Below are 9,952 nucleotides of genomic sequence, written 5' to 3'. Positions count from 1 at the left end.
AGGCTTTGATGGGGCTACCCCAGTGGTCTCCTCTCCAGATGATGACGAGTATCCAGCACCTCCAGAGAATATTATTGGGGGCTAGAGTTTCTGAAAGGGCACTTGGAAACCCTCTTGTTCAACCTAAACTACCCTGCAAGGTAGTTGTGGGGATAAAATGGAGGTGAGGAGGCCAATGGCATAACCCCCACTGGGGAAGAAAAGTGGGGCCTCCATATTTTTATATCTGAAAGTGGAGAACTTGGAAATCCAAAATTCTAGGGGTTACCTCTTCAGCTATGGAAATGCAGGGGAGGGGGAGAGAGAGAGAGAGAGAGAGAGAGAAGGGTTGGCTTTATATCCTGCTTTTTACAGCCTGAAGGAGTCTCTAAGTGGCTTCCAATCGCCCTCCCTCTCCCCCCTCCAGACGCCCTGGGAGGGAGGTGTTTTGTCTGTAGACTTGCTGAGGACCCAGCTAGAGGTCGAAGGCAGGATTGTAGCGTGTAGTATAATAATTGACCAGTGCACGGCCAGATCCCCTCTGCCGGATCCAGTCGGCTTGAACTGAAACTGACCAATAGCGTGCCCTGGTGGGAAGATCCCGTTTGCTTCTGTGTATAATTTGAAGTTTTCGGGACGGGGGTTGGTTCAGTTCTCAGTCCGGCTTGTGCCCCAGCTGGGGGTCTTCATAAGGAGCTCCAATCACTACGGATTTCGCAGCAGGTGAGGCTTGAACGAGCTCCGAGAGAGACTATTCTGAGAAGAGCTTCTCACAGGGCTGCGAGGAGCCCAAGGTCACCCACCTGGCTCCCCAAATCACCAGCCCTCCAGTCTCTGGGCAGGTGCGCGCCTGCGGGAGACTTCTTTTTTGGGGGGGAGGCGGGGAGGGGCTGAGTGGGGTTTAATGCTACGGAGCCCAACCTCCAAAGCATGCACCGTCTCCAGGGGAGCGGATCTCCCTCCCTCCGGGAGGCTGGCATCCCCACTCCGTGCTTCTGCATTGGGAGGCGGGCACAGCGCCGCCCCGGGTTTCCTCCGCCTCCTTCTGCAAGCGGCGCCCGCCGTTTCCTGCCGTCAGCCCGGCGGCGGCGGCCAGCCCTCAAATCGAGCGCCGAGCCGCGGATGGGCGAGGCCATCGAGGCGCTCGTGGCTCCCCCTTGCGCCCTGCTGCTGCCGCCGCCGCCGCTGCGCTCGGCCAGGTGTCTCGGAGCGAGGGCGCGGCGCGGGCGGGCAGCGGCAGGTACTGCGCGGTGGGAGGGAGGAAGGGAGAGGCCAGGCCAGGCAGCCCTCGCTCGCCGGCTCGCTTTCCTGCCGCTTCCTGCCTTCGCGCGGGAGGGAGCCGCCGGGGCAGGCAGGCAGAAGGGACCGGGAGTGGCTCTCGGCAAAGCGGGCGCCGGCCGGCAGCGGCCCTCCCGGGCACAGGCGCTTCCCGCTTGCTCTGAGCGGCTCTTGGCGGCTGCAGCCCGCCCCTTTCCGGAGCCTGAGCTCCAGGGAGTCTGAGGGTCGCTTTAACCCCCCTACCCCGCTCATCTCAGGCGAGGAAGAAATACGCTCTGCACATGTGCCGAGGAGAGGGGCACCTGCCCTTTACCCAGCCTGTGCGGGGTGGATGTCAGGTTGAACTTTGAGCCTGGGGGTGGGTGGTGGGGTGGGATGGGGTGGGATGGGGTCCCTGTCCAGCATCTCTACAGGACCGAATAGCCCAAGAGAGGTGGTGTGGTTAAGGGCTAGGATACGGAAGACCCACGTTCAAATGCCCTTTTTGCCCCGGAAGCTTGTTGGCAGACCTTGGGCCAGTGGCACACTTGCAGTTGAAGGGAGCACACCAGATACAATGGAGGAGAGGAGTCAAACTGCTTTGGGTTCCCATTTGAGGGATCCTTTCTGGATGAGGGCTCCTGGTCTGTGCTTGGGGCATGACTCTATGCCAGGGGTAGTCAAACTGCAGCCCTCCAGATGTCCATGAACTACAATTCCCAGGAGCCCCTGCCAGCATTCCCTGGCAGGGGCTCCTGGGAATTGTAGTCCATGGACATCTGGAGGGCCACAGTTTGACTACCCCTGCTCTATGCCTTGGCGTCAAAGGAAGGATTCTGGCTCTGTTCCTTTCCTTTTGTGAATCACTGTCACCTGTTGCCGCAGCTCCTCTCTTCCCACTGAACCCAGTCAGAGAAACTTGCTTGGTGCAAAGAACAGTCATTCAGGATTGCTTCTTGACCTTCCTCTCTCAGGATCCATTCACCTGTGACGGTGTCCCCAGGTCTTCCCAGGCGTCTTTTACGGCCCTGTTGACCAGACGTTTTCTGGGAACTGTGTGGTTGGAACTGAAGTCCCAGGTATGTGGGGGCCACATTTGGATCGGGGTCACCCTTCTCATAGAATCATAGAGTTGGAAGGGACCTCGTGGGTTATCTAGTCCAACCCCCCTGCACTTTGCAGGACACTCATAAACCTCTTGCTCATCCACTGTCACCTGCCACTCCCCTTGAGACTTCACAGAATCAACCTCTCCGTCAGACGGCTATCCAGCCTCTGCTTTAAAATCTCCAAAGATGGAGAACCCACCACCTCCCGAGGAAGCCTGTTCCACTGAGAAACCGCTCTAACTGTCAGGAACCTCTTCCGGATGTTTAGATGGAATTTCTTTTGAATTAATTTCATCCCATTGGTTCTGGTCCTTCCCTCTGGGGCAAGAGAGAACAACCCTGCTCCATCCTCTATGGCAGCCTTTTAAATACTTGAACATGGTTACCAGATCCCCTCTCAGTCGTCTCCTCTCCAGGCTAAACAGACCAAGCTAACCCCAACCTTCCTTCATACGTCTTGGTCTCCAAACCCCTCACCATCTTTGTTGCCCTCCTCTGGACACGCTCCAGTTCGTCTACATCCCTCTTCAACTGTGGTGCCCAAAACTGAACACAGTACTCCAAGTGAGGCCGAACTAGAGCAGAGTAAAGCGGTACCATCACCTCTCATGATCTGGACACGATACTCTGTTTGATACAGCCCAAAATCCCATTTGCCTTTTTCGCCACCAAGTTTTCCTCCCCTGAAATCCCTGGTGGGGAAATGGATGTTACTCCATCTCCAGGAGACATGGGCTTCACACACATAACACGGAGCAGAGGGGATATTGGTTACCAAAACAGGGTGCGAGTGAGAGGAGACAGAAACCTCCTTCCTCTGTACCTTAGGCTGCACCACTGTTGCTTTTTTAAGGCAAAGAAAAATGGGTCTCGCTTCAGGCATTAGAGCTTTTCTGGGAGAATGATGTTTCCAGCCACAGGTCCAAGTAAAACAAAGAGCAAATTCCCCTGACTTGCCCATGCCCTTTTCTGTTTATCTAAAAAGACCCATTCATGTGGGTGTGCCTCTCCTCTAACATCTTGCGTTTAGACTTGGCATGATATACCAGCTGAAGAATGCTCTTTCAGTCCACTTTGCAACTGGAATTTACTGTGTGAAATGGGGGGGAAAAAACCCACTTGTAAGCAAAGGTTTCCAGTGCAGTAAAAGCACATTTCCCCGCATGAGCCTTCAAGTTTGATGCTCAGTCTGGGTTTAACCCCCAAGTGCTGGCGATCCCCCACCCCATAACATATAATTCCTTCCATATAATTGAGAGCCAGTTTGGTGTAGTGGTTAGGAGTGCGGACTTCTAATCTGGCGAGCCGGGTTCGATTCTGCGCTCCCCCACATGCATCCAGCTGGGTGACCTTGGGCTCGCCACGGCACTGATAAAATTGTTCTGACCGAGCAGTGATATCAGGGCTCTCTCAGCCTCACCCACGCCACAGGGTGTCTGTTGTGGGGAGAGGAATGTGAAGGCGACTGTAAGCCGCTTTGAGCCTCCTTCGGGTAGGGAAAAGCGGCATATAAGAACCAACTCTTCTTCTTCTTCTTCTTCTTCTTCTTCTCTTTTGGGGATTTGAATTCTCTTCCAGTGTTAAGTAACAAATCAGAAGCACGAGACCGTTCGGTTGCATTATGCCCAGACTTGTCGCCTTATCTCTTGGTTTCTTTCCGGAGCAAATTAAGGTGCATTGAATCATTCCCTGTGATAAGAACTCCTTTGTAAACTTTGCACTGATCGGGAGCAAGGGCCTTGGCCTGAACGGACCGGACAGTGCAGGCGAGGGGAAGGGGGGGGTGGCGCCATTCTGGCTCTGGACCCTTTTCAAGCTACAGAGATCAGTTTTTAGAAATCAGAAAATGGGAAGGGGGCTGGCATTCAGGGGGGCGGGGTGGAACTCAGTTCTGTCAATAAGTGGCAGATCATTCAGCTGTCAAAGAATCCTGCTGTCGCTCATTTTACCTAAATCTATATTTACACTCTTAATTCCTCTCAAGCTCTGAATGGTAACTGGAGGGCCGCTTCTGGGATTCAGGTCTCCAACCAACCAGCCATTGGATTGTGGCTTATACCCACTTAACAGCAATGTCCCTCTGACGTGCGAGTGTCCTTGGTAAACCTCTGAAGGACGTACATGGACGTACAGAAGCGTGCATTCCAACCCGGCTCACCAGATTAGAAGCCACCGCCTTTTACCATTACATAATAGAGAGCTTTGGGGAGAGGCCATTGTGTGGCAGGTCGAAATCAGCATGGCAGCTGATGCTCTGGAAATTATGTGATGACCATAGAGTGGAAATGCAATGTCCCTCCTCCCCCCCCCCCCCCGCTGTTCCCAGAAATGAGGGTATGTGGGAGGTTCCGGTGGTGGAAGAATCCGTGCCAAAGCAGGCAAATTGTGTGTCTCGTTCCAGGGCTGAGCACAGCTTCTTCTTAAGAAGCGCCTTCGCTGGAATAAATTATGGTTTGACTCTGGCCATTGGAGCTATTGCAGTAATATCCAGTTCAGTCCTTAACAGAGTTACTTGAATGGGGCATATAATTCTGTTTCGGATGGCGCTATTTCTTTCTCTGAGATTTCCGCTTTCACCGTAGAAGCCGTTTCCCCTCACAAGTGAAGGCCCTAATTCAGTTATAGTCCTGTTCTTATTTATTTATGGGGCGCATTTTCCCCTCACTTCCCAGCCAATCGTGATCCCCGAAGCTTCTTAAAAGCATCCAGATAATATGTCAAGTAATAAAAGAGCTGGAAACTGATGGTGGGGTGGGGAGGGGGCGAGGAAATAACCCAGCAGCGTGCAAACTCATCTGTCAGCGTCACTAAATCCAGCCAAGCACCCAAGACTTTCCTTTTCGAAAAAACAAGTGATACAATCCAGTTCTACAATCCAGTTCTGCATGCGTTTCCTTCAAAGGTCGGTGGGATTTAGATCTTAATAAGTCTCTGATGGATTGCAGCCCTACAACTCCTGATAATTCAGAAGTTAGTTCTGTGGTGTTGATTGGGGTTTTACCTCTATAATAATCGAGAAGCAGGGCGGTGTAGTGGTGGTGTCAGAGCAGGATTGGGGAGACCCTGTTTGTATCTCCACTTTGCTGCTAGAAATTTCCTGGGCGGCCTAGTCAAGAGACAGAACAGCTGGGATTTTGTACTCTGTTTTTTACCACCCAGCTGGCTGCATATGGAGGAGTGGGGAATCAAGCCCTGGTCACCAGATGAGAATTCTCCGCTCTTAACCCTTACACCACGCTGGCTCTCCAAGAGGTCTTGTAAGGATAAAATGGAGATGAACCAATTTGGCTTCCACTGGGAAGAAAGATGAAGTGTAAATGAAACAGTAAATGTTATGTATGCTAAGGCCTGGCTTTCCCCATGTGGTGGAAGAATACTGAAGTGGGACAGCAGCATTTCTGGTTATAGACCGTGGACTCCAAGTCAAGTCTCCAGGGGCCAAGTGCTGGGTGGTTTCCAAGCCAAGTATCCTCCTGATCTAGAGCAGGGGTAGTCAACCTGTGGTCCTCCAGATGTTCATGGACTACAATTCCCATGAGCCCCTGCCAGCGTTTGCTGGCAGGGGCTCCTGGGAATTGTAGTCCATGGACATCTGGAGGACCACAGGTTGACTACCCCTGATCTAGAGGCAGATCCTTCCCAGATGGGTGCTCTAGATATATGCTAAAGGCACTTGTGAAGCACTCTTGCTCCAGTGAGATAAAGGAAGGTGAGAATTGGGTCTTTGCTTTGGGAAGAAGGCCAGGAAACACATCACCATGATCCCGATTGCCCCTGTTTATTCAAAAACACACTGAAGACATTTTGACAATATGTCTGTACTGATCCGCCGGCTTCTGGTGTCAGGTTCCAGCGTCTTTCGTCTTCTCCAAAGATAACAAGGCCAGGGGAGGTTTCAAAAGTCCATTATTGTTTCAGGCCAAAGTCAGGTTTCCCAGACGTCATCACTGAACTATCGCTGTGTGGGGCCATTTGAAATTCTAGGAATGGTCAACGATGTAGCGGCTAGTATCGAACTACCCCCCTCTTTCCACAAAAGGCACCTGGTTTTTCACATCAGCCTCCTGAAACTGGTGTCGACTCCTGACCAGTGGCATGTTCCGCCCCCCGACCAGTGATGGTGGGGGAGGAGACCCACCATAAACTCTGGGACATTTGGGACTTTTATGAACTCCGGGGGCGGTTGCAACTAGGGGTGTGCAATTAGGCTGCACCGCAGGAACGGCTGCTTCGGCGGCCAAATCGCACAACCCTAAATATTTTGCTTCTGGAAAGGGTTTTCCGGATGCAGCAAATGTGTCAGTTGGTGCATAAATTCCACAAGGTGCCGCCTGCTAAGCCCTTTCCCAAACCATCGTGAAGGGTGGGGAGGGGCCTCTTAGCGGTGGGCGGGTGCCAGGTGCCATGCCACCTTTTCTCTTTTCCTCTGACCGACCCCCCCTCCTCTCTCCTGTGTATAATTTCCCCCTCCTGGTGTGCCTTTTACTATATGCTGGTTTTCGGTTGGAAGTATGAATGTGCTTATCTCTCCCTGTATCTTTGAAATGGTAAACTAGTGTGTGCAGCCTCCATTAGGCCATCTGGCCAACTTTCCCAGCCCAGTCTCTGGATTTCGCACCCGGCTGGATCAAACATTCTTTCATGGGAAAGGGCTTCCCGTATCTTTGGAGGGGGTGTGTGTCCTGTGCCTGTATTACCCCAGCTCAAACCCAGGGCTTTATCACACTCAGCTCTTCTGTTCCACGAATTGCCTTTGGCAAGTTGATCTCCTCTATGTTTCGTATTAAATACACTATTAAATAAACTAACTTTGGTTAAGTTGCCATGTTAGGGAATGGAAAGGGACCTAGGATCGTGTCATCCGGTCCAAGGTCAGGCTGCTAGAAATCAATCGAGACAGTGTCAGTAGCAATTCAGCGTCTGCTGCAGTTGTTGTGTCCGTGCCCTACAGCATCTCCCACGAGACTTCATGGCCGAACTCCAGCTTTTGAGACGCAGGCCTGCAAAGTCTCTATCGGCAAGTAGCTGGCGTCGAGCCAGGAGGTGTGCACTTTGCTTCCCAGCTTATAATTCTGCTCTCAGCCTTCTTCTGTGCTGCTGTCTAGGAGATCTTGGAGGACTGGGAACGGCCAACTGACCCGCTGGATTAGAACTGGGGAGGGGGGGGGGTGATTCCGCGCCACCTCTTGACTGTAGGTCCTGCCATGCCTGTTCCTCATTTCCCTGCTGGTCGGCTTCTGTTGACTCTTGGCTGGTGGCTACACAGGGCCCTTTTTCCTCTGACAGTGCCTCCTGGAAATAAATTATGCCTCTTTTTCACCCGCCAATGCATTCTGTTTCATTGGAACTATAAATATAATAGTTGTGCAGCCGTCATCATTCTGCTGATTCTTAAATTTGGACCTTGGGCGGCAACTTAGTTCTACAGAAATCAATATTCACCAATTAAAAACTGAACCTTCTCTGAGCGCGTTCGTTCCTTTTGCTGCTTTCCTGTCCCTCCGGAACTTAGATCCCCCCCCCCAAACCCCTTGAACTGTGTGTCACACTATCAATCTAGTGCGTGCCAAATGTACTTATGGATTAATCTCTTCACACTGGAGTGGGCTTTCTGCCACCTGCCGTACGTAACGGTCTGCGGTTCCGTGTAAATCAGCTTTGAATGTATTTATTTTAAAATCGATATTTGTGTGTCCCTGCAAATTTGTAGCAGTTTCTCTGCAGAGCCTTTCCCGGGGAATGCGGTGCTTGGGGTAAAACTTAAGTATAATTAAATATTGAATGAATAAGCCAGGTTCGTGAACTGCAATTTTGTTTCTTATTTTTGTTCTGTTTTAGTTTTTTGAAAGGACCAAGTTAACCAGTGGCGATGGAGCATGTCTTTACACCACTGCAGTGCCTGCTTCCCTCCGGTAATGTACCTCACATCTCTTTGTGTTTCTGTTTTAGAGCACATGCCTTCATGGCATGCACCAGTGTTAGCACCAGTGGCTTGGATGGACGGTGTTGGGTAACCCTTGAGAAAAGGTTAACTAGCCAAAGCCACCTTGTATGTTCATGGTGGAAAGAATCTTCCACTGTGGTAGGTTTTGCACAAAATGGGATTTTGTTTGTCTCATTTGTATTGGAAGGTCCTTCCAAAGAGCTTTGAGTTGTAACGCTCAAGGGTTCACCCCGCAATCACCCTGTGCGTAGGGATTTGAGCTGAGAGTAGCTTGGATCTGAACAGGTTTGCTGCTGCTGCTGCTTTGGCTGCCCCAAGAAAGCTACACTGAGTTCCCTGAGCTCTGTGCATGGGAAGAGGGCTGTAGGGTGATGGGGAATTGGATCAGCATATGGGAATCAGACCCTGGATGGGCCAGGCTGGCTGGATCTCAGCAGAGCTTGGAAGCTAAGCAGGATCAGACCTCTTTAGTACTTGGATGGGAGTCCATGGAGGAAGTCCAGGGTTGCTATGCAGAGACAGCATCTCTTGACCTCTCTGAACACCTTTTGCCTCGAAAAAACCCTAAGGAGTCACAGTAAGTCGGCTGTGACTTACCCTCATGTTCTGCCACCACCATGAAGTGAAACAGCCAGCTAGATCTAATCCAGTCCGTCCCCCAGGCCACCTGAGTGAATTTCTTGCCTGAGAAGGCGTTCTAACACTAGTCTTCTGGGTCAATTTCAGCATTTTATCCACTGAGCTGCTGGACTGGAAGTTTAGGTATTGATCGGATGTTTTTTTTTCTCTGTGGCCAGGGATGCTTGCTTGGTTCAGTATGGAACTTAACTGATGCAAAGAACTGTTTGATATTTTGACATGCGTCCGTTTCTCTTTAGCTGAGTGGAGGTTTTCAACAACAGGCGTTTATGAACATCTGAACTATTGCTATAGCAGCCCCTTTCTCTTTGAAGAAGAGTTGGTTTTTATACCCTGCTTCTCTCTACCCAAAGGAGCCTCAAAGCTTCTATTTACAGTTATTATTTGCCAGCACATTCTTGCCTCATTGACTTCTGGATGCTAACCCCCCCCCCCCACACACACACACACACATACCTGGTTCTACCCCAACGTCTCCAGGAATCCCCCAACCTAGAGCTGGCAACCCTATTTGGTGCCCCCTCCACTGACCTTCCTTTTCATTTATATGTGATAATGTTCTGTCAAATTGTTTTTTACTCTTTTACATGCATTTTAATGGTTTAAATATTTTGACTATTTTGGCAACTTCCCAACCCATCCAGGCCCATCAATGGGCATTTTGGGAGAGGGAAACTGGTCAACATGACCATATATATCATTGTTGTTGTTGTTAGGTGTGAAGTCGTGCCCGGCCCATTGTGACCCCATGGACAATGATCCTCCAGGCCTTCCTGTCCTCTACCATTCCCCGGAGTCCATTTAAGTTTGCACCTACTGCTTCAGTGACTCCATCCAGCCACCTCATTCTCTGTCGTCCCCTTCTTTTTTGCCCTCAATCGCTCCCAGCATTAGGCTCTTCTCCAGGGAGTCCTTCCTTCTCATGAGTTGGCCAAAGTATTTCAGTTTCATCTTCAGGATCCAGCCTTCTAAGGAGCAGTCAGGGCTGATCTCCTCTAGGACTGACCGGTTTGTTCGCCTCGCA

General features: G+C 51.1%; 1 protein-coding gene across 3 annotated transcripts in view; it reads left to right on the top strand.

Annotated features, from left to right (window-relative positions):
- Positions 1–546: 546 nt before the first annotated feature.
- TPK1 (thiamin pyrophosphokinase 1) overlaps positions 547–9,952 on the top strand; it is a 293,388-nt gene continuing 283,982 nt past the window's right edge. The window contains exons 1-3 of one of the 3 annotated variants that reach the window (XM_077303441.1): positions 547–702; positions 2,211–2,315; positions 8,184–8,257. In XM_077303441.1, coding sequence (XP_077159556.1) covers positions 8,215–8,257 — 43 coding nt within the window. In that variant the 5' untranslated portion in view covers positions 547–702; positions 2,211–2,315; positions 8,184–8,214. Of the gene's footprint in view, positions 703–1,047; positions 1,220–2,210; positions 2,316–8,183; positions 8,258–9,952 lie in introns of those variants that run through there. The other 2 variants (XM_077303440.1, XM_077303442.1) reach the window with 2 other exon arrangements.

Source organism: Paroedura picta, chromosome 11, assembly GCF_049243985.1.
Source record: "Paroedura picta isolate Pp20150507F chromosome 11, Ppicta_v3.0, whole genome shotgun sequence".
Lineage (NCBI taxonomy): Eukaryota > Metazoa > Chordata > Lepidosauria > Squamata > Gekkonidae > Paroedura > Paroedura picta.
Note: the sequence above shows the minus strand (reverse complement) of the source record. Positions and strands in the feature narration are given on the sequence as shown.